Source organism: Chlamydotis macqueenii, chromosome 1 (genome assembly GCF_036417535.1).
Source record: "Chlamydotis macqueenii isolate bChlMac1 chromosome 1, bChlMac1.mat, whole genome shotgun sequence".
In the NCBI taxonomy this organism is placed as follows: Eukaryota; Metazoa; Chordata; class Aves; order Otidiformes; family Otididae; genus Chlamydotis; species Chlamydotis macqueenii.
Window position 1 is genome coordinate 86,654,319 of NC_141556.1, and position 26,393 is coordinate 86,680,711.

The 26,393-nt window shown below is 55.2% G+C and overlaps 2 protein-coding genes across 7 annotated transcripts; both read left to right on the forward strand.

Annotated features, from left to right (window-relative positions):
- Positions 1-435: 435 nt before the first annotated feature.
- NOP2 (NOP2 nucleolar protein) lies at positions 436-6,053 on the forward strand. The gene is made up of 16 exons (XM_086760545.1): positions 436-593; positions 682-727; positions 803-891; positions 1,450-1,715; positions 2,012-2,055; positions 2,219-2,394; positions 3,150-3,349; positions 3,452-3,541; positions 3,621-3,708; positions 3,805-3,945; positions 4,136-4,275; positions 4,553-4,642; positions 4,950-5,072; positions 5,157-5,254; positions 5,354-5,484; positions 5,594-6,053. Exons 1-16 carry the CDS (start codon positions 488-490, stop codon positions 5,845-5,847), a joined length of 2,082 nt encoding a protein of 693 aa, XP_086616671.1. The 5' UTR covers positions 436-487; the 3' UTR covers positions 5,848-6,053.
- Positions 6,054-14,034: 7,981 nt separating this feature from the next.
- IFFO1 (intermediate filament family orphan 1) lies at positions 14,035-24,734 on the forward strand. Of its 6 annotated transcripts, none has more exons than XM_086760150.1 (9): positions 14,035-14,881; positions 19,856-19,916; positions 20,004-20,099; positions 20,353-20,493; positions 21,405-21,589; positions 22,100-22,208; positions 22,942-23,037; positions 23,232-23,362; positions 23,971-24,734. In XM_086760150.1, exons 1-9 carry the CDS (start codon positions 14,193-14,195, stop codon positions 24,071-24,073), a joined length of 1,611 nt encoding a protein of 536 aa, XP_086616276.1. In that variant the 5' UTR covers positions 14,035-14,192; the 3' UTR covers positions 24,074-24,734. The 6 variants fall into 6 exon arrangements, with proteins under 6 accessions (XP_086616276.1, XP_086616283.1, XP_086616268.1 ...); XM_086760157.1 differs by having other exon boundaries at positions 14,036-14,881; positions 22,945-23,037; XM_086760142.1 differs by having other exon boundaries at positions 14,037-14,881; positions 22,100-22,220; positions 22,945-23,037.
- The last annotated feature ends 1,659 nt before the right edge of the window (positions 24,735-26,393 follow it).

The following is a 26,393-nucleotide window of genomic DNA, read 5'->3' on the forward strand; positions in this document are numbered from 1 at the left end:
AGTACCTTGACTTAATTGCCTCTCCCTGCACTGTTCCCAAAAACAAGTCAATTTATGTCCTTTCCCTATATAAACGGCAGTCTTTCTGCTCTCCCTTCCTCTGCTGCCGCGTGTCAGGTTTTGGAATGTTCCCTCCGTGAGCCTCTGTCACCTAGGCTGCGGCCTTGGAGTGGGAGACCCGAGAGAGGGGCTCCCGTACCCCGGCCCGACCTCACCCCCCCCCCCCCCCCCGCTGTGCGCTGGCTCCCGAGCAGCCGGAAGCGAATCACCGGGCCGCGGCCGCTCGCGTCCCCGCCGCCCCGCCCCACTCCGCTGCAGGCCGGACGTCCGACGTTACGGGCCGAGCCCGTCAGCGAGGAGGAGCGGCGGCAGTAGCCAATGGGTGGGGGTGAGGGGGCGGAGCCGAGGCCGGGCGCATGCGCGGGGCGCTGGGGCGCGCTGCACGTGTGGCGGCGGGCGCGGTGCCGCCGGAGGGTGCGGCGGCGCCATGGGGCGGAAGCTGGACCCCACCAGGAAGGAGAAGCGCGGCCCCGGGCGCAAGGCCCGCAAGCAGCGAGGGGCTGAGGTGGAGCTGGCCCGCTTCCTGCCGCCAGGTAAGTCTGGCCCGGTCCGGTGCCGCATCGCGGCGCCCGGTGCCGCCGGTGTGGGCTGCCTGCCTGACCGCCTCCTGTCTTTCCTCAGAGCCGGAGACCGGTAGGAAGAAGCTCTCCAGTCACGGGCGGAAGAGGTGAGGGTGGCGGGGCGCGGGGGGGGCCGGGCCGGGCCGGGCAGGGGCTGAATGCCGCTTCCCCTCCCCATCCAGGGCTGCGAAGAGGCGGCTGGGAGCGGGCAGCGCCTCGGCGGGGAGTAGGCCGCTCGGAGGAGGAGGAGGAGGAAGGCAGGAGCAGGCAGGTGAGTGCCGAGCGGGGGGGCGGTGGGCAGCAGCCGCCCTGCCCTGCAACCCCCCGGGGCGCCCCGCCGCTGTGTGGCTCCGGCCTCTTTTCTGATGCTGCAGGACGGGGGAAATTTCATTATTTTAAAGGATTTCTTGTCCCAGCCGTGCTAAGCGGCTGTCCTGTCTGCAGAACAGACCAGTAAAAGGTCTTTTGTCCACGTGTTAAAGCCACTTCTGACATACCCTCCGTACGCAGCGAGGTTATTGCAGGCAGGCTGGGTAGCTGGGGCTTTTAAGCTCGGTGCGTTACATCCTCTGTAGCCTGGGAGGCTGTTACAGGAGGAAAGAGGAAGGATTGGTTTTGTAGCTGTGGTAATTCTAGTAAGATTTCTTTAAAGTTTCACTGGCAAGAGAGGTGTGAATATGCCCTTGTTTATGATTGAGAAAACTGATGCAGAGAGCAAGCAGTCCCTTCTCTTGGGTGGGCAGCTCAGGACTAGGATGGAGGCCTAAAAAAACAGGGCAGCTACTTTTGAGAATAACACATAACTTTTAACTTCTTTTTCTGCCTGCAGTCAAAGAGCAGGTATCCACACAGAAGGAGAAACGTGCCGTAAAGGCAGCAGGACAAACCCCTCGTGGCCGGTCTGGCTTCAGTGATAGCAATTCAAAATGGCTGGCCCCGGCCAAAGCCAAGAAAATCCCGTCTAAAGGAAACAAGGTGGAGTTGTCCAGTGATGGCGAGGTGGAAGAGGCCAGCTGGGAGATGGAGGAGGAGGAGGATGGGAGCAGCGAGGAGATGGTGGATGATTATGGTGCCTCATCATCAGAGGAAGAAGAGGTAGGGGCTTTTTATCCTTAATTATGCAATAAATACTTGGCTTTGCTGACTTAAAGGACCCATCAGGCCTGGGAAAAAAGAGGGACTTTACTGGGGGGTGAATACTGAGATGACGGAGACCTTTCTGCTTCTTCCCTTCACAAGAAAAATTTCAAATTTAGCAAATTTATCCCAGCATACTATTCGGTGCTTTTTTTTTGTTGACCTTTTTAAACAGAGCCAACAAGTTTCACAGATGGTGGGGAGTAAGGGGGTACCTGGGCGTGTTGTTTCATGAATCTTTTGTCTCTGTTTAGTTGCTGCCTATTGAAAAAGCTGCCCTGAAGCAGAAGCCTGACAGGTGAGGATTTGAGAACATCGCTGGTCTGCAGTGTTTCCTGGTTAGATGAGGAACCTGTGTTGTTTGTTCTTCTGTTCTCTCTGCCATCTAAGAAATGGTAGTTGTGAAGTGCCTGTGTGATGCTATTCTTGTGTAAAACATCTGTCCTGTTCTTTGTCCTTAGAGGATGCCTCAGTGAGGATGACAGTGAAGAGGAGGAGGAGGTTGCAGAGAAGGCGGTAGAGGAGGCAAGCAGGCAGAAAATGGGACAGAAGGAGGAAGAGAGCTCAGATCTGCAGCTCAACCTGGATATAGACGAGCAATTTAAACTGCCAACTACTGAACAGATTGAGAAAGAGGATATCCTTTTTATCTGTGACATCCATGAGCCATATGTGTGCAGCAGCACAGTGCCTGGATACAACCACAGAGCTTCATTTGGACTTTATGATGAGTAATGAGTCTTGCTTAGCAAGAGTGTTTTGTGCGTGACAATGTATTTTTAGATTGGCTACCCTAGTAGTACGCAAGGCTGTGCTTCTGTACAGCGCAGTTAGGAAATCTGATGTGCCCTGTATGAAGCTTGGAGCCTGCCCCAGTTTCCTTTCTAGTTCTGGATGCATGTGGATATCTTTATTGTGTAGTTCATTTCTCTGTATCCCGATTTTCCTGGCAGGTGTTTGTCTAACCTATTCTTAGAGTCTCTGATGACAGCGATTCCAGCATCCAAAGTGCCTGCTCTTGGGCTTTGGTGATTCTAATTTCCTGCCCCTTAGGACAATTTAATCCTGTCTCTTCTCATTCTCTTCTGTACCCCTTAGTTGGCCTTGGGGAACTTGTAGTCTCCTTTCTGATACGAGTAATGTTTTCCGTATTGAAAGATGTGGAGATTTTTTTTCTGTCTTCTTTTTGCTATTTGTTTTGTGTTTATCTAAAGTAAATGTTCCATCCTTTGGACCCCTCCTATGCACTCTGATGAAAGCGTGTTCCAGCAAGGCCCTTCTGGTGTGGATGCTTGCTGTTGTGATGCAGGAGTCCCCCATGACCGATTCTGCTTGTAATGAGCGTGTGTGTGAGTTTCTTGGCCGTTTGTGATTCCTTAACGGTCTTTCTACCGGCTGAGCCGCCTGACCTGCACGTCATTCACCAGCGCATCAAGGGCAACATGGAGGTGCTGCAGGACTTTGCGGTGAAGCGGGAAGAAGGACGCACACGACAGGAGTACCTCGCGTTGCTGCGCCAGGACATGGCAGCCTACTATTCCTACAGTGACTTCTTGCTCACGAAGCTCATGGACATCTTCCCGCTCCCTGAGGTATGGTCCTGCCCTGCCTGTATCTTTGCTGACTGATGAGGTTTTGGCTGGCTCCCTGGGTCTTTATTTTTATCTCTATTTTCTGTCTGTTCTTTCATCCAGCTGATAAACTTCCTGGAAGCCAATGAGGTTCCCCGCCCTGTGACCATTCGCACCAACACACTCAAGACACGGCGACGGGACCTGGCACAGGTGAGCAGGAACCTGTGGTTGTCTCCTGCACTGCCTGTCACGCGGGGTGGTGCCTCAGTCCCATCTCCTTGTCTTGCAGGCCCTCATCAACCGTGGCGTGAATCTCGACCCCTTGGGGAAGTGGTCAAAAACGGGACTTGTTATTTATGACTCCTCTGTGCCCATCGGTGAGATCACCTTTCTTGTCGTAGGACTGAGCTGACCCACTCTTGGCTCCTTTTCTTTCACATGTCGTCATCTTTTGTTCTTCCTTCCCTGGCCAGGTGCCACCCCTGAGTATCTGGCTGGGCACTACATGCTGCAAGGAGCCTCCAGTCTCCTCCCTGTCATGGCTCTGGCTCCACAGGAGAACGAACATATCCTGGATATGTGCTGTGCCCCAGGAGGCAAGACCAGCTACATAGGTATCACCCTGGAACCTTGGGTGGAAGGCTTGGGGGGGACACTCTATGAAGTTATGAGTTTCCACTGGCCTATGCAGAAAGCGGGGACAGAGGGAGACCAAACTTGGGGAAAGGAGTGGGGTGGCTGTCCCTGTGGGCAAAGGTGTAGGAGCTTTTCAGCCCCTTGCTGATGTGTTTTGCCCTTTGGCAGCTCAGCTTATGAAGAACACAGGTATGATCTTGGCCAATGACAGCAATGCCGAGCGTCTACGTAGCGTGGTAGGGAACTTGCATCGCCTGGGAGTCACCAATGCTGTAGTGAGTAACTGCGACGGACGCCAGTTCCCCAAGGTATGTTCCTACCTGCTTTGGGCTGTTCTTACCACACTTACCTAGAGCTGCTGTGCTTTCTCTTTAGTAAAGCTGTGTTCTCTAAAGTCACTTATCACAGGAGGATGAGCAGAGCTGCTGGGGAGTGTGTTTGTTATTTGATACAGAGGTGGGAAGGGTGGACGGGGGGAGTGAGGGATCTTTCCTGCCTTCCCAGTCTTCTGGTTCTCCTTCTAGCCTTGGTCTGGTTCTGAGTCCCCACCTATGAGCGTAATTCCAAATGTACGTCTGCCTGTAGGTGCTTGGAGGGTTCGACCGTGTCTTGCTTGATGCTCCTTGTAGTGGAACAGGTGTCATTTCCAAGGATCCTGCTGTCAAAACCAACAAGGTGAGTGACCAGTGGGGACACAAGATGGGGACTCGGTATGAGTCATAGTAGGAGGGACGTCAGGGCAGCTTTGTTCTTGAGAGATGTTTGCAATAGGGACACTGAGATTTATTTTTTTTTTTTCCTTTCCTTCTCTTACTGTTCTGTACATTGTACCAGAGCTAGGTTTTTTGAGGTTAGTTCTGCAGAAGATTCCAGAATTTTCTGTATCATATGTGCTTTGCTCTCCTGTTGTCCCTCTAGCCACAATAAAGGCCAGTGGTGCTTCCCTGTGTCTCTTGTGTCCTAACCTATCTTTCTGTTTCAGGATGAGAAAGACATCCTGCGCTGTGCTCACCTGCAGAAGGAGCTGATTCTTAGCGCTATAGATTCAGTCAATGCTGCCTCAGAGACAGGGGGCTACATTGTCTACTGCACATGCTCCATCATGGTGAGTCCCTTCCACACTCTGCTGTGGTTATCTCCTACTCGGGGGACTGGTGAGCTTTGGATCCTCATGCTTAGTCTCTGGCAGGTGGAGGAGAACGAGTGGGTTGTGGATTATGCCCTGAAGAAACGCAATGTTCGTTTGGTGGCCACAGGCCTGGACTTTGGCAAGGAAGGCTTCACCAGGTGCGTGCCAGGTCACAAGCTGCACAGGTGACTGTCCCTTGGTGGCCTTCTCCTTGAGCAGAGGCGTTCTATCACTTCTCACCCCGCTTCCTCCTCCAGGTTCAAGGACCGTCGCTTCCACCCCTCCCTCAAGTCTACGCGGCGTTTCTATCCCCATACGCACAATATGGATGGGTTCTTCATTGCCAAGTTCAAGAAATTCTCGAATGCCATCCCCCAGGCACAGAAAGGTAACCTAGTGCTGGAGCTCTGCTGAGCTGCCTGGGCTGCTCTCACAGGCTGCTTCCCCCGCAGAAGCCATGCAGGTTCTTCTTGCAGCACCTTTCTCTCTTGTTTCAGATGAAGAACCTGCTGTGGAAGCAGCAACTCCATCCGCTGTCCCTGATATGGTCACAGAGCCTCAGCCAAAAAAGAAGAAAGTTGAGGGATCAAAAGCTGACAAAGAGCAGAAGCCGCCACAGCCTGCTTTGAAGAAGAGACATTCATTGCAGGCACAGAGGAGACCCTTGAAAGCTGGCCGGCCTTCTCCCAAAATGATGCGTCGTCAAGGCCCTACCAGGAAGAAGCACAGAGTGAAACCAAACGGACAGTGAGAGGAACTGTTTTTCCAGGTGATGGTCCCCTCCTTGGAGAGCAAAGGCCAGGGGCTGTCGCAGCGATGTGCGTACCACTTTGTCTTTCCTGCTCTGTGCAGATAATCTCTGCAGCACTGAGTGCCTGGGACAGCTGTAGTCCTGTTTGCTCTATTCCCTTCGCATCAAGGACTGATGCGCTGACCCATTAAAAGTTTTATACTCTTGCTCGAGTCTTGTCCTTTTCCCTGGAACACGGAATGCAGAATTCTGCCGTGTCCCCTTACTCTTCCACAACAAACCTCTCACACTTCCATCTGATGGTCTGGCATTTCTGGTGTCTGTTCTTAACGCTCTGCGATACAGATTTTGTGAAGAAGCAGTGGGAGCTGAAATCCTGGCTGCCTGGGTTGTACTGTGCGGTGCCTGTCAGCAGAGTGCTTTGTCAGAGCTCCTAGGCCAGTGGTCCTGCGCTGGTTCCCAGTTCCCTGTTGTTGCTGCGTGCTAATCCACTTCACTGTTGTGACTGTCCCCGTTTCACCCTTGTGCTGGTCCCTGGCAGTCTCTTGGTCTCTTAAGACTGCAGCAGGGATTGCTGCTGGAGCTGTACAATCATGTTGTTCTTTTTGCCTTTTTGTTCTAGATGTGGTTGCTTCTCCTTGGGACAACAACCAGTGGTCTGGACTGTTTCTATTGAAATGTCAGCCCAGGTCCCTTTCCCTTGTCAGAGTGAGTTGATGCTCTCTTCTTTGGTTCTGCTCTCCAGTGAATAAATCTTTTTCTAGAGACGATTTATGAATAAGCTTTCTACCAAGAGTGCTCTCTGGCTTCTCTTCCACTGCAGTGTGTGTGGAGTTGAGTGTGTAACAGAGCTGAGGCATAACTTGTTTCTATAATTGTCTTGCTAGCTCAGCTCACGTGAGACTGCCTTGATTTGTTTTCCTCGCCAAGCTTTGGGTTCACGAGAGAACCTGATGTGCTATTCCAGTGTTTGGTGTTAAGGACAGCTGAATGCCGCGGACTGTGTGGATCTAGGGAATCCTTTCTGTCCTGGTCTGCTACGTGTGAGGCTGCTGCTTTCCCATGTTACCAGGTTCAGCAAGTGACAAGGCCGAGTATTAACTCCAGAAACTCCTACAGACACATGCACATACACACAATAGAGGCAACCGGCCGCAGACGGACTAGGAGAAACCAGAGAAAAGTGCTGTGGCAGCTGCCCAGGAAAACACAAACAGCACTCACAAAACGTCAGCGGCAAAACTGGCCTAATTGTGTTCTTGCTCGCTGGCCCATCAAACCTAGAGCATGCTAGCAGATCGTGTGCACGCGCTTCCATGGATCACTGCTAGCTGGTCCTCAGACTTGTGGTCTGTCTGGAGTCTGGCTCTCAGACCTCTTGTCCTACTTGCGGGCTAGTCCAGCGTGCAGTTTGCTAGCAGATCACAAACGCGCATGCGTGCAGAGGAAGCGGCTAGGATTAGTTTAATATGAAGCTAGGACAGATGGTGGTAATCAGGGGCAGGGCTCAGCCAGACAAGCACGCTGATGGGCAGCCAGTCTCTGTTTGACTGGCCTCTTTTATTTATTCCTCTTGTCCGTTTTCCTGTGCTCACTTCTCCCTGATCCCCTCCTTCAATCCTTCCCCTAAACATCCCGTAGCAAGTTTTGCTCCCATAATTTTCCTTAAAAGATTGCATGAAAAATTTTACACAGTCCCACAATTCCCCTCAAACATCCTGTAATAAACTTGCTCCTTCTCATAAAGCCCATTATAATTTTGCTTTCTTGTCAGCTGTGAAGTTTCTGCCTGAAGCTCTTCAAGGTTGCACTTGAGTGGTTCCTGTAATGGTTCAGTCTGTTGGTGTCTCAGGAGTCCCAGTCTTCATTACAGCCTCTGTTATCTTCTGCCTTTTAGGGCTTATATATCTGTTTAATTTATTATAATTCTGTTGGGGGGCGCGGACTGACTTTGGTTTTTTGTGTTGAATAGCCATTAACCCAATATCCCTATACTTGAAAATTACTTTTTCCCTACCCTTCTTGGTGAATGCGTCCATCTCCATGCTTGTGTGGTGCAGTCTCTGGATTGTCTGATATACAGGATCCAAGAGAAGTTTTCCGGGGTCTTTCAGAAAAACAAAATAAATGCTAGGTGCTGTTAGGAAAGGAATTATCTGATAGCAAAATGGAGAAAAATATTGGCTCTTTGTATAAAATTACCTCCCTGTACATGCACTTCAATGCTGTGGTTCAGGTGCCCTCCATCTGAATAAGGATTGTAAAACTGGGAAATGTTCATGGAGGACAAATATATCCTAAGTTATGGAATGGTTTCTGTGAGAGGAACAGTCTAGGCCAGTTTAAGCTTGGAAAAGAGACCACAAGGAATGAAGGGATGTGACAGTGTGTAAAATCGTTAGTGGCCTGGAGAAAGATGAACGGGGAACAACTGCTTGCTCTTTTCTAATAAACACCGAAACCAAAACTCTAGGCCCCACCAAATGCACCAAAGGTGTAGGTAGCGGTGAAACTCCTTTCTGCAGGGTACAGTGGATGCTAGAAGTTTATGCAGGCTGAACACACAGCTGTATGCACAAGGGAAAAATTGTTTTTGTAAGGGCTGGTAAACACAACTGGCTCAGAACGTCCACAAGCTGTGAACTGCTAGGTGCTGGGAGAGTGTTGTCGGGAGAGGTCACTGCTTGCTCGCCCTGGTCACAAACCCCTCTGTCCTCAGCCTGTGCTGGAAATTGATTCCTGGGCTTAGACAGACCATTGGTCTGGCCCAGCTCAGCAGCTCTTGCGTCCCTGGGAGGCAGTCCCACTGCTGTGCCTGCTCCTTAGCACTCCCAAGGTGAGTCCTGAGCTCTGCCTGGCTCCTCATTTCCCTCAGCTGGGTCCTGCAGCACAACGTTTGCGTTGCTTGTGGCAACAGCAGCTTCCAGGTAGGCTGAGCCCTGCCTCTGCTCCTCCAGCCTTGTTTCTTTTACAGTTCTAGCAGATTTCCCCAGGAGTAATGAAATACAGCATTTTAGCAGAAATCTCAAAACTGGAGCCATACAGTAATCCTCCAGTTACAGGGTGACTTGTATCTAGAAGGGCTTTTACCTCTGGAAAGCTGTGACCCTGTCCTTTCGGGAGCGATGCTGACCTTTCCTGCTTTGCTGCTGCTGCCTTTTGAGGTTTGCATGCTAGCATACAGTCTCGGTCTGATAACCAGTTTATCTTGATAATCCCAGCGGCAGGGATAGGAAGTTCTTTGTTGGGGTCCCAGTGTAACTCTCTGGTTTCTAGTGGATCTCCAAAGTATGTCAGTCCCTCTGAAACGTGGGAATAGATGCTGCTTTAACCATGTCAATAAAACTTCTCTCTCTTACTGAGCATCGTTCCACTTGCTGTGCTTGCCTGCAAACCTTTTGTTGCAGGTGGGGAGAGACAGAGGAAACTTTCAGCTCTCCTTGGTGGCTCACTCCGCTTCTGCTCTTCATTTCAGCCATTGCAGTTATCACTGCTCAGGGAGACAAGGTTGAGCATGATGTGAAATACTTCCATCAGAGGAGGTACTGGGAATGTAGCAGCTGGGGATGAAGGTTGGTGACTTGCCTCTGCTTTCTGGTATGAGGCTGCTGGTCACACCAGACTTGTGTTTGCAGCTGCCTCCTTACTCTGGGAATCTTTTGCTACCTGGAAGCTGAGATTTTTTTTAAATCTGACTAGCAGAGCCGCATCCAGTACCTTCCTTTAACGCATTTGAACATCTGAAAGCTGCTGATAACATGGCTTGAGAGAGCTGAGGCAGAGCAAAGCAAGAACTGAGGCAAAGCAAGAGCTGAAAGCAGATCTGAGGAGTAAAAATGCCGTCATATATTAAAAGCTGGCTGAGAGAAGTCAGCGTAATGTGTCGTGATATCTGTTCCACTGTGCTGTGCACAAATGTTACTGGGGTGGCATTTAATGACTTGGGGTGGGTGGGGGGAAATGGGTAAGTAGTTCTGTAAGAGAGTTGCCATGTGCTGTATGGTTATTTAGGCTAAACGAGACCAGAAGTAAGTGTGCAAAACAAACTTGGGGCATGGAAGAGGTGAGGTGGTTCTGTGTCAGTGACTGCCAGTGTGGTGGGAGAAATACCACGCACCTTGTAAGATCTTGAATTTGGCGGGGATTCTTCAAACCCTTCTCCTCAAAGGGAGAGGAATGAGTCTATCAGAGGAGCCTTATCAGGGAACAGCTAAGAGGGCCAGCTGGCAGCTGCTGCCTGCCAGGCTCCGGAGTGCTGCCAGCTCACGTCTGCAAACCGGGAGGGAGAGGTAGGATGCTGCACTGCTGCACCCGTGCTGTGGCAGGGGAAGGAAACGGAAGGCTTCTGGGGACAATAATGCCTAATGGAAAGGGAAGAGACTCCAGTAGCAATGCGGGTCAGTCACTAATTCCAGTGATGTCATGCGCTGTAACGTCTGTTCTGCGCAAGGGTAGGCAGCCTGCGGTTACGTTGTCTCGTGGCAGGCTGTACCCAGAGGAAGGGACTGAAATCCTGCACTGTACGTTTCAGGGACCGGGGTATAACTCCAGCACACGCTCCATCACACGTAACCCCACAGATACCTACATTTTTGTAGGGACTGAGTCCACAAATGACCAAGCTCACATCAGTAGGTTTTGCTCACCCAAGCTGTCCATCTCTGCTAGGGAGGATACAAAGAGCATGTCTGCAAGTCCAGCCTGCCTGATGTAGTCAACGGGGAATTGCTGAGAAAAGTAAGGTCAGCTGGGTCCCCAGCTCTTGGTTGTAGTACCCAGAGCTGCCTTCGCATGCAAGACCTGGCTACAAAACTCCCTCCTGGGCTGGTGGTTGTGGTGTTTAAAAAGAAAATCCATTCCCTCCTTTGCTGTTAGACAGGGACATTTCTGCATGTTGGTTAGCTTTGCCCAGCTTCTGTTGGAAGCTGCCCCTCAGTGCCAATTTCTCCCCAGTCACACCCAAATCTAGGCAGCTGCCGGCTTTGCTAGGCAGCAAGGTCCCCAAAGTTGTGTGTTCATTGCACCACCCACCTCTGGTTGTGGATAGAAGCAATTTTAGGGGTCGGTTATAGTGAAGCATCCTGGAAATTGGAAGACTTGGAGAGTTTACACTGAAGTGTTCTAGCAGCGTGGTGCAAGGGAGAAGGCAGTGCTGGGATACTCAGAGGGAAGGAGAGCAGGGAGGTGGGGTATGCACACACTAATGTGACCTACGCCTTAAAAAAAAAAAGAGCTGTGGAGCTAATTTGAATAGATTTCACCAAAGATGCATTAGCTGGAAAAAGGTTCTGTGATCTGGGAGAGGTGGAGCATCTCAAACAGGCAATGGATGTTAAAGCTAGGCAAATTCAAGTGAGAGGCAGGGCAAGGCGTGTGATTTTAATGGGTGGTTAGCTACCTGGGGAATTTACCTTGATTTGCCTATGAAGGGTAATGGTAGAGGCTCAATCTCTTTTTATCATGCTGTCAGCGACGAGAGACACAGTCCCACACAAGTACCTGACTTTTGAGCTACAGAAATTTGCATCGTGTGTTTTGCATGAGGTCAGAAAATGCAGCCTTCAAATCTGTGGAAGTAAGATAAATATCAGCATGTCTGTGAGGAAGTGTCTATTTTTAATTTGGCTACAGGTACATTTTTAAGAGCTGCAGTGAGGTGTAGTGACGAGCTCTGCCTGTCAGCAGGTGGGGTCCAGCTGTGCCACTGCTGAGCCTGAGCTGATAAAGTCAGGGCAGGAGCTACCTATCAGACTATCGGAGGCTCTGGAGAAGTGCCAGCGGGTTTTGTGAACCAAGGAGGGAAAATGAGGAAGAGAAGCTGTTATGCTCGGGTGAGGTTGAGGCCCAGCAGAGGAGCGTTGTGGTCCCCCTGGATTGTCCCCAGGCTCTGCGCTTCCTCAGGAATAACTAGAAGAAGTTGGCCCTTTGCCCCACTCCTGCCATCTTCCGTGTGGGATATCCCACACGGAAGGATAAAGGAATCCTTTATCCCAGCAAATAACTTGAGAAAGGGAAGCTAGGGAAAAAAAAAGGTGGCTCCACGCTGCCCTGTCCCCTCCAGGAGATAACAGGGATTTTGGTGGGAAGAGGTGCTGGAGGTCTGTAGCCCAGGGCTGTCCCGGCACTAGGCCTCATCGCTGTGGCTTTGCGTAGCTGAGCCCTGAGAACCACCAAGGATGGAGATCCCACCACCTGCTCCAGTGCTGCGCTGGCCTCCTGGTGAAAAAGCTTTCCCTGATGGATGGCAATGCCTTCCTCCACTGGCATTTCATTAATCAGCTCCACTTGCCAGGTCTCCCCAGCAGGACAGAAGCAGGCCAAGCAGGGCTTAGGAAAGCCTTTGCTTCACCATTCGTGGTTCTGCTCTCACCTGCGTTCCCCACTGCCTGCACACAGCAGCGGATCACCCCGCTACCTGACCCTGCTCACCTGGGTGCAACAGGAGGGGATTGCGAACAGGCTGGCAGGTAGAAGGGGGGTAAGATCAGGGGTATGTGAGGGAGGAGGATGCTGGCAGGAAAACATGGGTTGCCGTGAGCGCAGGCAGGCTGCAGCAGCGGGGGGGGGGGGCTGGTGAAGGGACATGGCAGCAAGCAGGGGGCCGCCTTCTCCCTTGACAAAAGCACTGCTTGCCGTGGCTCAGCCTATCTGGTCAGAGGCAGAGCAAGGAAACAGCCATTTGAGAAGAGGGCAAACGTTAAAAAGGAGGTGACAGAAGGAGAAACAAAGCTCACTTCCCTACCCATCCTAAGCCTGTACAGGAGGGACTGAAATCCAGGTGTGACTTCCAGCAGTCAGAGGTGTACCAGGGAGGATGCAGCCAGGTTACTGGTGGGAGAGGAAGTGTTAGAAACGCAAATGGGGGCTGCTGTGGGGAGCCCAGAGTCGAGGGGAGGCAGGCAGGTCACAGGACAAAACTGATGCTGGACACAGCAAGGCAGGAGAGGGGAGTAAATTTGATTTGGTCTGCTCCCAGGTAAGGAAGGCAGAAGAGTAACGGAGGGATGGAGGAGGCCCAGAGAAGCAGCAGGGAAAACACGATAGGGAGTCTCCCAGTCAGAGCTAGTGGAGCTGGCCATCCTCGGGTCCAGGAAGTTTCTGGAAGTGTGGACTGAGCCAGATCCCAAGGGAAGGGCTGCAGCACACTACCCCACTGGAGCCTGCCCACCTCCTGACACAGAGTTCAACATCGCGCAGTGCCGGGCATCTCCTTCAATTCAACCCCACTGCTCGCTCATCCCTTGCTGGCGGTTCAGCTGCGCTCTCAGAGGCCAGTTCACACAAGCGCCGTGCTGAGCTGCGCAGTGGAAGTCCTGGGGGAACGAGCCAGGAGCGCACAGACAGCACAGTAACACAGGTGTTCCCATCCATAAATGTTCCTGTATTGATCCATTTGTCCGCTGTCTCCTCCCACCGGATAACGCGGCGAGGGACCATGCCAGTGCCTTCTGTGACATTGACCTGGGGTTGAGTTTGAGGAGGGAGAGACTGCAGGGAAAGAGCAAAAGGCGGCTAAAACAGGGGGCAGCAAACAAGACAACGAAGGGGAAAGCCAGTCGCAAGGCAAGGATGGTATTTGAGAGGCTGGCTGCCGCTGCACAACCGCCTCTGCCTTCTGGCTCGCCGTTGTCTGGCGGCAGCTCTCCGTGGGCGAGCTGCTGATGGAGCAGGGGCAGGGCTGCTCTTGGAGGGGACTCGACTGAGGATAACGGGGTGCGGAGAGGAAGTTACGCCGGTTTTAAGGGGGATAGCACTGGGGAAAGCACTAAAGGCTATGCAAAAATTAGTAATAAATTAAAAAAAATCACAGGCACACCGTGTTGGTGGGATGACGGGAATCGGTGCCCGGGTGGGGGGCGCTTCAGCTTGCGGTGCTGGAGACGGACCCCTCCCCACCACCCCCCGGGCTGCCACCGCAGAGCCCGGGCCGTACCCCCCGGGCCCGGGGGAGCTCCCAAACCCGCCGGGGCGGAGCGCAGGGAGACCGAGCCGCCCCCCCGGCCCCTCAATCCCTCCCCCGGGGCGAGGGGCCGGGCCGGGCCGGGCCGGGCGAGGAAAGGGAGGTTTCCGCCCTGTTCCCTCCTCCGCTCGCTCCGCCCGGGGCCGGCCGGCGGGGCGCGGGGCCGGGCGGGGGAGCGGCTCTCCGGCCCCGCCGCATCCCCGCCGCAGCGGAAGCCGCACCCCCGCTCCCCCCCCTCACCCCCCCACCTCTCCCCAGCCGCCGGGGCCGGCCGGGCGCAGCCCCCCGGGCCCATCCCGCCCCCGCCGGGCCCCTGATTGGCGCGGGGCGGCCTGGGCTCCCCCCCGCTCTCCGTCCCCCCTCTGCCACCGACACCGCCGCCGCCATGAACCCGCTCTTCGGCCCCAACCTCTTCCTCCTGCCGCAGGAGCAGCAGGGGCTGCCGGGCCCCGAGCTGCCGCCGCCGCCCGCCCCGCACCCCGCCGAGCCCCGCGGCGGTGGGGGGGAGCTGGCCGCCCCGCCGCCCGCCGGCCCCTTCCCCGCGCCCCCCGCCGCCATGGCCCTCCGCAACGACCTGGGCTCCAACATCAGCGTCCTGAAGACGCTGAACCTGCGGTTCCGCTGCTTCCTGGCCAAGGTCCACGAGCTGGAGCGGCGCAACCGGCAGCTGGAGAAGCAGCTGCAGCAGGCGCTGGAGGAGGGGGGGAGCCGGGGCCGCGGACCCCCGCGCCGGGACCAGGCGGTGCAGACCGGCTTCGTCGGCCCCATCCGCACCCTGGGGCTGGGGCTGGGCCTGGGGTTGGGGTCGGCCCGGGCGCTGGGTTCCCCGGCCCAGCCGCCTCCTCCTCCTCCCTTCCCGGCCGCCTCCCGCTTCATGCCCGGCACCATCTGGTCCTTCTCGCAAGCCCGGCGGTTGGGCCCGGGGCCGGAGACCACCCTGGTGCAGGGACCGGGGGTCTCCTGGGTCCACCCGGACGGGGTGGGCGTGCAGATCGACACCATCACCCCGGAGATCCGGGCCCTCTACAACGTGCTGGCCAAGGTGAAGAGGGAGCGCGACGAGTACAAGCGGAGGTGAGAAGGGGCGGCGGGAGCCGGGGGGGACCCCGAGGGACCGCAGCCATCGCCGGGGAGGCCGTAGGGCATCACCGGTGTGGGAGAAGCGGGTGGGGGGTTAAGGCAGCCCTGGCCTGACTTTCTGGGAGCACAGGCTCTAGGCAGCCTGAGGGGAGGCTGTAAGGCAAAAATCTGGGCCGCTGAAAGCGTTTGTCTCTGTCTTGGTCTCCTCATTTGCCTCCTGGTATTTGAACTCCCTCGGGATGCTTGCTGTGCCTTTTTCCATCTTCTCAACCCATCGCAAGAGGCTAGAAATGCTTTTCCAAGCGGGGAAGAAATAACGGGACTCCAGGAGCTGGCATTCTAAAGGGGAGGGGATCTGGAAGCGCTCAGGAAGGAGGAGCAGCCAGAAAGTAGGTGAGGAAGGTGAATGTGCAGCACCTTGGAAAAGGGTGCTGAGAGGAGGAGGAAGGCTCTCTGGACACAGAGGAAGGTGCTGAGAAGTCCCTCAGCAGGGCAGCTGGCTCCTCCGGCCCTTTCCCTCCCCAGCATTCACCCAGCCTCGGCGAGCTGTGCGGGAGCACCCCATTCCTCGGGGGCTTTCCTCCCAACCCAAAATAGCTGCGGCTTGGCATACGCCTCAGAGAAGGGCGAAGCAGAATGCAAAGCTAATCTCTTGGCCAGTTCTTCTTTCTCATGCCAGGTGGCCACTGCTCTTGCATTGCGCTGGCGGCGCTTTTGTTTCGAGCCAGTTTCCGAAGCTGCTCCCAGACCTGCACGTAGGATGAGATCAGGGAGCGGGCTGGCATTGCTGGGTCAGGGCGCGGGGCAGAGCAAGACCATCACTGGCGACTGACACCATCTGAGCGACTGATTTTTTTTTTTCTTTGGAAGAGAAGTCACTTTATGATGCTTTAGAAGCAATTAGAAAGTATCTAATGACGTACCCGAAGAGTGAAACGGTGCGTGCTACCCACAGGAGCTGTGCCGCTGACCTGTGCTTCACAGCTCTGGTGCCAAGATCAAGGCTGAGGATCCAAGATGACACGTTATGGTTTTGGCTTTGTAAGTCTTTGGCTGAGCAGACTTGCCTGTTGGATGCTCCAAAGGGACAGAGCGAGGCACGTGGAAAGGAAGAGTTGGCATCTCTTCTTTCCCACTGATTGCTGTGTGTACCTAAGGCTTTTTTGTTATCAAGCCAGGGTCAGGCTCCTTCCTCAGGGGTGGGCAGCTCTCCTTCCTCACATTTTCAGATCAGATAGTGGGGAGCTGGAGACACCTTTTTGGCCTGAAGTGCTTGAGCCTCATCCTCTCAAAGCGGGTCACCTGGGACAGAGTTGAGTTTGTTGGTGCTGCTGAAACTTTGGGAGAAAAGAGAGCTCTTTGGGGCTGCCCCGCTCTGACAAGCGGGCTTTGGGAAAGGCTGCAGGGTAGGGACGGAGAGGGCTGGGGGCGGGCAGTGGGGGCACTGTGAGCTGCCTTGGGCCAATGTTATTGGCGAGATCTATTTTTGGATTGTGTTACCAGGAGCTGGGGGAAAGCAGACCCCACCCCCAGACCCTTTCCAGGACTAGGAGCTTTCTGATGGGTGCAGCCAGGTCCCAAACAGGGGAATGGGACAGGAGGATCCCATTTCCGCACCCTTCCCTGTGCTGAGGGCTGATGCTGACATCTCTCAGGAGCGGAGACAGGCTCTGATCTTCTGTGGGGGCAGCATGGCTAGTGTCATCCCCAGGCAGCCCCTTGCCACCTCCCAGGTAGAAGGTACCGGGTTAACACAGGGCTTCCCAGTTCTCCAGCCCATGGGTCGGGCCCTTGAGCTTCTGCATTCTTCAGGGCAGTGTTGCAGCAGGAGGAGCTTGTCTCCGGATGTGTGGGGCCTGAAATTCAAGGCTGGGATCTAGGAGGGGTGTAGGGGCAATAGGGAGGGACAAGAAGAGATGCAGCAGCAGAGAGACGCTTGCAGAAGCTGTGCTTAGGAAGAGCAGGCTGAGGCTAGGTGGCCTGGAGAGGGGCAAAGGGTGCCTGTGAGTATCACACAGACCTGCCAAGCACTGGGGATCTGAGAGTCTCATCAGGTTTGTGCTGTCCACTGCATCTGTTTCCTCAAGTAGTTTTTATCTTGGATGCTGCAGGCACATGCTGGAGATACGGTGTGAGTAGTGTTATGGCACAGGGTGTTAGGATGAGGGAACGGTTTGGGCTGGAAGGGACCTTTAAAGATCTCCTAGTTCAAACTCCCTGCTCTGGGGAGGGACACCTTACACGAGACCAGGTTGCTCAAGGCACCATCCAACCTGGTCTTGAACACTTACAGGGGTGGGGCATCCACAACTTCTCTCAGCAACCTGCTCCAGTGTCTCACCACCCTCTTCGTAAAAAAAACCATCTTCCTTATGTCTGGTCTAAATCTACCCTCTTCCAGTTTAAAATCGTTGCCCCTTATCCTCTCTCTACAATCCCTGGTAAAAGGTCTTTCTCCGTCTTTCTTATAAGCTCCCTTTATAAATAGAAGGGCCGCAAGAAGGTCTGTTGTTGTAACTGCCCTCCAAGAAGGTGCACAGACTATGGGGCATTCACCATTAAGGTGAAGCTCAAACACCATTTGAACATGCAAGAGAGGGAAGTGTGCAGCTTCAAGCCCCAAGCAGCCCGACGGGTGCCCCACAGCACCGACGTGCCCTAACCGTGCAGTGTAGGGTAAAGCAGCCTGGCGCCTTTTGCAGTAAACAGGGTTTTTAAAGATGTATGGGGTTCTTTATTTTGCCATGTGAGCTTCTTGAGGGCACGCACTTGGTGAGGGGATGCAGGGACAACGCTGCATCTTGTCACGTCCCCAGCTTTGTGAGGACTGGCAAGGAGACGGCTGGGTCTGTCTGCTGCCGGGACCCTCCCGCCCTCGCTCTCTGCCTTCACCCTGTGTGTCAGGGTTGGGGCAGGTTGCTGCCTCGCGACGGTGCAGGAAGGGCGCGCACCTCCCCTTGGCATGTGCCGGTGGCCGTGGGGTTGTGTGGGGTGGCCTTGCTTCCCGCCGGCAGCGACCTGGCGGTGGCCGCCGGCCACACCGGGCTGCGGGTGCGGTGAGTGCTGCAGGCGGGTTATTATTAGGAGTGGTGCATTGCAGGAGGGAGCAGGGAAGAAGGAGCCAGGCAGGAGACGAGCGGGAGAGAGGTTCGTAACGGATGGGCGTGCAGATTCGTTGCTTGTGGGGCGAATTGCTGTTGCCTCCTGGCTTTAAATCGCTGCTTATCTGATCCGTCATCGTCTTCCGTAGCATTGGTGTGAAATGAATTCTTCCAAGGATTTGCAGCTGTGCTTTACTTCCCCAGTAAGTCCGGGCTATATAGAGACCTGGAGGGAGGCAGGGACCGAAAAAGAGAGGAAGCGCCACGCTGAGAAAGATGCTGAAATTTTTTTCTTATGGTGGAAGGCGTTTTTCTCCCCCGGGGAGAGAGGCCGTGTTTGAACGGTTCCCATATAAGGGCAATTCTACCTTTTAACTCTCTCCTTCCCTCTCTCTTCATCTCCCTCTTCCCCCAAAGGGATGGGAACCCCCTTTGACTCCCCTTCTGTAGCTGCGGGACACCGACACAAGGACTGCGCGCTTTCTTCTTGTTTGAGTAAGGAAAAGTGTTAAGAGCTTAGAAATTCGTAAGCCTGGAGTCTCCCACGTCGTCAGACTGTCTTGATACCCTGTGATAACAAGCGTGAGGGTTTTCATGCACTTTCTCTTCTCCTAGACTTTAGGATTTATTTTTCAAACTTGGTGTGAGTAAGCGAGAGGGGAGATGTTTTCATGCCCTCATGCAGGGCCGCAGTGCCTGCGTTGGTGCTTGCAAGCATTAAATAGAAAACAGAGATCACAGCTCCAGGCTGGGCCCAGCTCTAGTTGCTTTCCCAGATAAATTCCGCCCTCTTGAAGAAATCTGGCTTTCCCAAAAGAGCCAGGAACTGAGTAAGAATGCAGCAGCCCTGCCCCGTGCCGCACCGCCGCGCATGCCAAACTGTCTGCTCTATGGGATAGTAATTTAGCAAAGAGCAGTACAGACTGGTGGCCTCCCAGCAGACCGTGGACTGGGCCAACACCGCAGCCTGGCCCAAGATGATGATCTCATGCAGTGAAATGTAATACAATAATTGCTCGGCGATGTGTTTTTGTGTAGCAAGGCCGGGCACCTTGCAGCTCAGCCTTTTGCAAAGCTGCAGAGCCTAATACAGTACCCACCAGCCAACCTGGCGTAAATTGGGACAATCCATCCTGCATCCTTGTAGGATGAATCAGTGTTCTTTAATCCATCCTGTTATGCAGCTGTACAGCCAAGGAGACCTGTGCCCCTGCCTGGCCCGGTGCAGGGCAGCCCTCTGTGTTGGTACGGGCAGAAGAGCAGCCCTTCATGTCGACACACATCATGGCCACTCTCGCTATAATGTGGTTTGGTGTTAGGTTGGGTTTTGTGCTTCTGGACAGTCAGAACTGCAACGCTGCAGGCACCCAAATGCAGATGTACCCATATGATGCAGGTGGGGGCAACTCTGCAATATCTGCAAGCCCGTTGTTGAGTGTTGGAGCTGAACCTGATGTGGCCCAAGGCCAAGGGGCTCAGGGGCAGACAGAGAGGCCAGTGGGCTGCGTGGGGTCGTGGTGCAGCCCTGGCGTGGCAGGGCGTGCAGTGCAGCTGCCGCATGGAGCCTGTGGTTGGTGTCCCCAGCTCCCCCAGTTGTGGAGCAGGCAGCCCTTGGCCTGTGGCAAGGGCAGCAGGGAGCGTGGTGGGTTGGGGTTTGTGGCCAGGGTGGGGGAGCTGACAGGCATTTGGCAGCTGCTGTCGTCTGGAAACAAGCAGTGATGCATTCCTGAGCACGTTCTCCTTCCCACCCCAGTGCCGTCATCACCCCCTCTCGGATAGCTCTGGGGTGAGCAGCTGCTGCTCCCTCCTTTCCTGCAGCCGGTGAGGCGAGACTGGTGGGATCTGACCAGCGCATTTGTCTCCCTAGATGGGAAGAGGAGTACACGATGCGTGTCCAGCTTCAGGACCGGGTGACTGAGCTGCAGGAGGTGAGCATCGCTGTCCCCCCCATTCCCCTGCACCCAAGCTGCCCCACACTGACAATGATTTGCCCATCTCCCTCTTCGCTGGAGCAGGAAGCCCAGGAGGCTGAAGCCTGCCAGGAGGAGCTGGCCATGAAGGTGGAGCAGCTCAAGGCAGAGCTTGTTGTCTTCAAGGGACTGATGAGCAATGTGAGTCCGTAACCCCTCTCTGATCTGGCAGCGGTGTCCTACCCGAGCGGTGGGGCTTGTAGAAAAGCAGTTCCTTAGTGGGTGGGGCACATCCAGCACAGAGGTGGTCTGGCAGGGCTGGTCCGGGGCGTGGTGAGCAAAGTGGAGATATGGATGCGGTCCGGCAGCACAGGGGGAATACAGGCACTCTGATTGCCATTTGCCTTGCCTAATCCTCCTCCTTTATTCCCCTCCTGCGGCACCATGGGTTCAGAACATCACAGAGCTGGACACCAAGATCCAGGAGAAGGCCATGAAGGTGGACATGGACATCTGCCGGCGCATCGACATCACTGCCAAGCTGTGCGACGTGGCCCAGCAGCGGAACTGTGAGGACATGATCAAGATGTTTCAGGTGAGGAGCGCCTGCTGCTGCCCCAGGCTCAGTTACCGGCTCTGGGGAGGAGAGTTCCCAAAGGAGGTAGAAGAGACAACACCGGCACCCTGCTAGGGGAGACGCTTGGTCACCCTCACCCTCGCTCCTTGCGGCCCCTTGCTCTCTGTCTCTCTGGGGAGAACCAGGCAAAAGGGCACAGAGAGGAGGTGAAAAGCTCCAGATGTTGCTTTAGGCATCGAGAGTCCCCTCAACCTCTCCCTGATCTGTTGTGTTGGGCCCAGGGACCCCACAGTGGTAGGGGAGCAGCTGCAGGAGGGAGATGAGTTGCTTGAGTGTCTGTCTCTAACTCCATCTCTCTCCTTCCCCTTCCCCTCTCCGTCATCTTCTCTCTGTCTCTCTTCTCTGTCTCTGTCTCTTTTCTCTTTCTGGATGTCGCTGCCTTTCTGTCTCGCTCTCTTTGTCCCCACAGAAGCAACTGGTTAGTTCCATTCAGTTGGGAAAGTGGGGAAATTTTAAACTTTCTATAAATAAGCTCGGACTGTAAATATTGACATATTTCACCGTTTTCAGACTCTGTCTCTTTTTTCCTGTTTCTGTCGCTGTGTTTCCCTGTCTCTGGACTGGGGTGGTGGGCGATTTGAGTTTTTTCTGCAGTAAAACCACATTGTTTTTTCTCATCAGATTCATAGATTCCATCTTTAGTTGCTTAGTTTTATTTCAGAAAATGCTAAAACCATATTTTATCCATTGCACCATCTTTAACCTGATCATAATGAGCCCGTCTCTCTCTCTCTCTCTCTCTCCTTTCTTCCTTTCTTCCTTTCTCTCTTTCTCTCTTTCCCTGCCTTTCTGTCCCTTCACCATTCCTTTCCCCTCCATCTCCTCCCAACTACCTGCTCCCGACCTCGGACCCGGCCTCGTTTCTGTAGTCTCTGCACTTGTCTCCCGTTAAGGTCCCAGCCTCGGTGGGGCGGAAGCGGGAGCGGAAGCAGGTCAGTGACGAAGACACCTCGCTGTCAGAGAGCGATGCCTCCCGAAAACCCGAAGAGGAAGAGGAAGACGAGACCACAGCCATGAGTATCAATGAGGAAATGCAGAGGATGCTGAATCAGTTGTGAGTGCGGCCCAGCCAGGCGCTGGCTCACCCGCCGCTGCTCCGCACCTCTGCTGCTGGCATCGAGCGAGGCTGGACACCAGGCTCCCTGGCAGTGCCTGGGATGGGGAGGGCAGGGATGGGTTGTGGCTCCCCTTCCCAGTAGAGGGTGAGATGGGAGGTGATGCCGCAGGGTACGTACATCTGGGCTCTGCAGCGTGGTGGGACTGCCCCCGCCCCAGGAGACCGGAGCCCACCTGTGCAGTGGGTGGGAGCCGTTCCAGCTCCCTTCCTCTCACCCCCCTTCCCAGCTTTTGGAAGCCCTACCTGAATTTCCCAGGGCTCTTGACCGTAAAGCCAGCCACTTCCCCACCAACTGTTGGGTTTGGGCACGCTTGAACTCACCCTGGCCAGACCTCCAAGAGCTGCAGCTCTGCTGCGAGCGGGGACAAGGCTTTCGGCACCGGCACAGCCCCCTGCCTGCTGGGATTTTCCTGCTGGGTGCTGACATGCTGTTCCCTTTCCCCCTAGGAGGGAATATGACTTTGAGGATGACTGTGACAGCCTCACGTGGGAGGAGACAGAAGAAACGCTGCTCCTGTGGGAGGACTTCTCCGGATACGCCATTGCAGCCGCAGAGGTGCAGGGGGAGGTAACGGTGGTGTCAGGTCCTCTCGGGGATCCAGCCCTGGGTTGGGACACTCGGTCCTGCCTGAGCCTGGAAAGATGCTCCCTCAAAGACAGACTTCAGCTCCTCCAATCCTTGCAGGCCTGTACAGATACTTCCCTCCAGCTTCCCCTGTGTGTAAATATGTTACTGCCTCCTTGCAAAGGTCTCGTTGTTAGAGAGACCACAGTCCTCTACCCTGAAAGGCATGATGAGGGCACAGCCCACACACGTGAGGAGGCATCTTTTCCTGTTGCAACCGTCCCAGAAAAGAAGACCTCCTCTGGCTGGGCTGGGCTCTAGTGGTCCTTGGCTTGGGCTCTCCAGCCCACCTGCCTGCTGTGCAGCAACACTGCCCAAACAGAGGCCTCGATGTCTGGCAAAAGCCCCTGCCGTCCCACATCTTCAGCCCTCAGCGGTCCCCTGGGGACATGTCGCGCTTGGGGACAGTCTGCACCCTCCAAAACTGCTGTGCATTGCTGGGCTTTTTCTGGGCTGACGTGCTCACTGCCCAGTGTGGCAAGCCCTGGGTCTCTCTACCCTGAGTTGGCAGGAGTAACTCGTGCCTTATTTATACTACGTTGCTTGTGTTTCTTCCTCTTTTCCCAGTGCTGCCAGTTTTTTTCTCTGATTTCTCTCTCTCTTGCCTTTCCTTCCCCATGTTGGACACCTCCCTGCCTCTAAACATACTGCCTCTTCTCCCCAGCAGCAGGACGACAGCCTGGAGAAGGTGATCAAGGACACAGAGTCGCTGTTCAAGAGCCGTGAGAAGGAGTACCAGGAAACCATCGACCAAATAGAGGTGGGAGGAAGAGGAATTGGGGAGGACATGGCACAGAAGGGTGGCAAATGGGGGAGTGGGTCCCAAGGGGAGGAAGACACCGTGCTGGAGCATGTAGTTGGTAATTTGGGGTGGCAGCCTCAGGTCCGGCCATGCCCCCTGCCCTGCCCTGCACTGTGCCCTGAGCTCATCTCTGCACCGTTTCCCTTGTGCAGCTGGAGCTGGCCACAGCCAAGAACGATATGAACCGGCACCTGCACGAGTACATGGAAATGTGCAGCATGAAGCGAGGCTTGGATGTGCAGATGGAGACTTGTCGGCGGCTCATCACTCAGTCTGGGGACAGGTGAGCTTCAGCAGAAGTGCCAGGATACCTGTGCTCTGGGCAAGGACCGGAGCCAGGGTGGTGGTGGGTGGGAGTTGAAGCATGAGGTAGTACCCCTGCCCTGCCGTGGTGCGGGGAGAAGACAGTTCCCAGAGACTGCTGGACTCCCGGTGACCAGCCTCCACACAGGTCGTGGTGCCACCTCGGCAGAAGGTGGACTGCATGCAGGAGTCAGTTTTGACAGGTGAAGCCAGACACCCACGCTGGAGAGAGGAGCTGCTGTTGTGCAGGGATGTTGTACAGGTCCCCACAGGCAGGTGGAGCCAGGGTGGCTCCAGGCTGAGGACCTCTGTGGTGGGCTTTCACTGACCCCTAGTTTCACGTGTCTTGGCAGGGTCCTCTGGGCAGGCTCCTCCAGCATCTCCCCCAGCCCTGCTTCGTGCTCTGGACCTCTCGGTTGGTGTCCTCTGGGACACCCTCCCCAGCACCCAGGGACCCAGGGGAGCGAGAGGGGCACTTCAGCTTCTCTCCTCCTTACTCTGCTTCCCCCTGCCCATGCCAAACTCGGTCCTTTCCCTCCCCCTGGGCAGTGCTGTGACCGCTGCCCTCTACTCTACTCTTCTCTGCAGAAAGTCTCCTGCCTTCACCCCAGCGTCCAACAGCGAGTCGGCCCCAAATGAGGAGAGCGAGGAGTCTGACCGCGACCCACCCAGCGACGCTTCCATCAGATAATGAGGGGAGGCCCCGCTTCCTTGGACCCCCTTCCTGGCAAGGGGGTGCCTGAGCCGCACCTGGGAGACACTGTCAGGGACGTGGAGCTGCTGGTAAACGTCTGTCACCCAGGCTTACTCCTGTTTTGGGGTGCTTGGCAGATCCTGCACCCCCTGCCACTGGATATCTTGCAAATGGGAATAGCTAGGTAGACCTGAGGGCCCTCACCCGGGCTGCTCAGCCTCCAGCCCCTTCTCTATTCCCTTCCCCTGCTTTGGTTAAACCGCAGTTTGGGCGGGGAGGCTCCAAACCTGCCACAGCAGCGTTCTCCAGGACCTGTCCTCGGGACTCCCCCAGACCCACCTCCTCCGTCCTGGTACGCTTGATCTGCCCCCTGCCCTCCCTGCGCCACGCAGAAGCTGAACAAGAGCCGTACCTCCCTGCAGACTGGACCTGACACTGGTGCCAACTGGACTGAGCCCAGGGCTCTCTCCGTCCTTGCTGCTGGCTGGGCGCCCGGCTGGTCCCCGCACTGCACCGGGCACCCTGAGCCCCACTCCGGGCCGGGGGATGAGTCCTGCTCACCGTGCACTTTGCTTTGCCGCGCATCGGTGGTGCGCTCGTGTGTGTGTTACGGGAGTGAGGGGTCATTAAATGGGACAGTTTCCTTTTCTACAGCTTCGCCGGGTGTGGGCTCTCCCTGTGCTGCTGTGGGCGCTGTGTGGCTTGAGGTGGGGGGGTGTCCTCTGCCAGACCCCCAAGTCCATGTCAGTGAGGGCCTCCTGTGGGATGCTTCAGTTGTGCCAGATGAGACTGGCAGATGGGACAGTGGTGAGATCCCTGTTCTGGGAGCCAGTGGCCCTCAAGCAGCCATGTGTAGCACCGGTGCTGTGTGGGCTGCCTTATTCTTAGCCCTGGAGCGTCATCAATGCTGAGGCCAAGGGATTGGCGAGGTCTCGGCTCCTGTGGGGAAAACAAAGCCAAACATGGCTTGTGCCTTGTGAATCTTTCTCTTCCAGAGCCTGGCCTCCTCTGCCATGTCAGCTTTTTACCAGAGCATCCCAGACCACCTTCTCACCTGCCCCCAGTCCCACGTTCAACCTCGGCGTTACCGCAGCGGGGGGTTCCCCTGTCCCCTCCTTCCATGTCTTGGTTTTGCCTGGCCAAAGCCCCTGCCGTCCTGTGTCTTCAGCCCTCAGAAATGGCTGTTCCATCTCTTGTAGCATTTGCCTGGCTGGCTGTTGCACGTGATCCTCCAGTGACAGGAGGCTGGGGCCCGGCAGGGTGGCAGGTTTGGCTTGGGTAGCTAACGCTGCCACGCACATCTGCTGTGAGCATCGGCGCATCCGCACACCGCAAGGCAGAGGGTCAGTGTTTGGGCAGGGTGAGGTCCTCTGCCTGTGCCTGCAAGACGTGTTAAGGCATGTGCTGGTGTTTCAGTGTAGGCTAAGCTGGAGGCGGGAAGGTGAGGCCCTGCAAATGGCAGGAAAAATTAGCAGCTGGGTAAACCTCCAGGCCAGGGCGCAGCTGGGACATGGCTGCTGGCACAGGAAAATTGCAGTTTGTCAGCTGCTGTGGCTGGGCTCTGACTCACAGAGTGCCATCTTCACCTCTCACAGGGAAGCTGGGAGAGCATTTCATGGGAGCAGCAGGGTGCTTTCCCCCTGCCCTGGCAGCCTGGGCTGTGGGGTCAGATGGGAGGTGCCTGCCCTGAGACAGGGCCCTTGCCATCAGCCTCACCTCCACACCGCCTTGCCTAGTGGTTTCCCTTTCTTTCTCTTTTCTCTATTTATTTCTCTTCCTTAAATAGCTAAAGCCAGAGGAAATATTTTAATCTGGGCCTTTTCTTTCTAGTGATGATGCCTCACATGCAGTAGCTCAGGGATCACTTTCTATCCTGCCCAGAGGCTCTTTTGGTTGATGCAAATCCCCTTTCCTATACATTTCTTTGCAGTGTTTTCTGCCGTTTCTCTGCTGCAGAGGTCTCTGTCAGTGGCTGGCTGAGTCTGGCTTCCCCCGTGCATAACCTGTGACATGTGTGTCTTGGCCTCTCGGTACTGCTTAAGAAACCCACAGGACTGGAGAGTATGTATGCTGAGAAATTTCAAGCATGAAGCACAGAAGGACCAACGTCTCTGCCTCAAGCAGTCATTGCCCAGAGGAGCAGCTGGTGCTGCCAGATGCCCATGTGCCAAGAGATGTGGGGACCCCAGTCCCACACTGAGATCTCCCCTCCCATGTGTGCAAGATGCTCGTCTCTGGTGAATTGTATCGCCAGCAGTAGGCTCCATTCCCCAACCAATGTGAAAGCCCATGAGATCTCACTGCCAGGACACACATT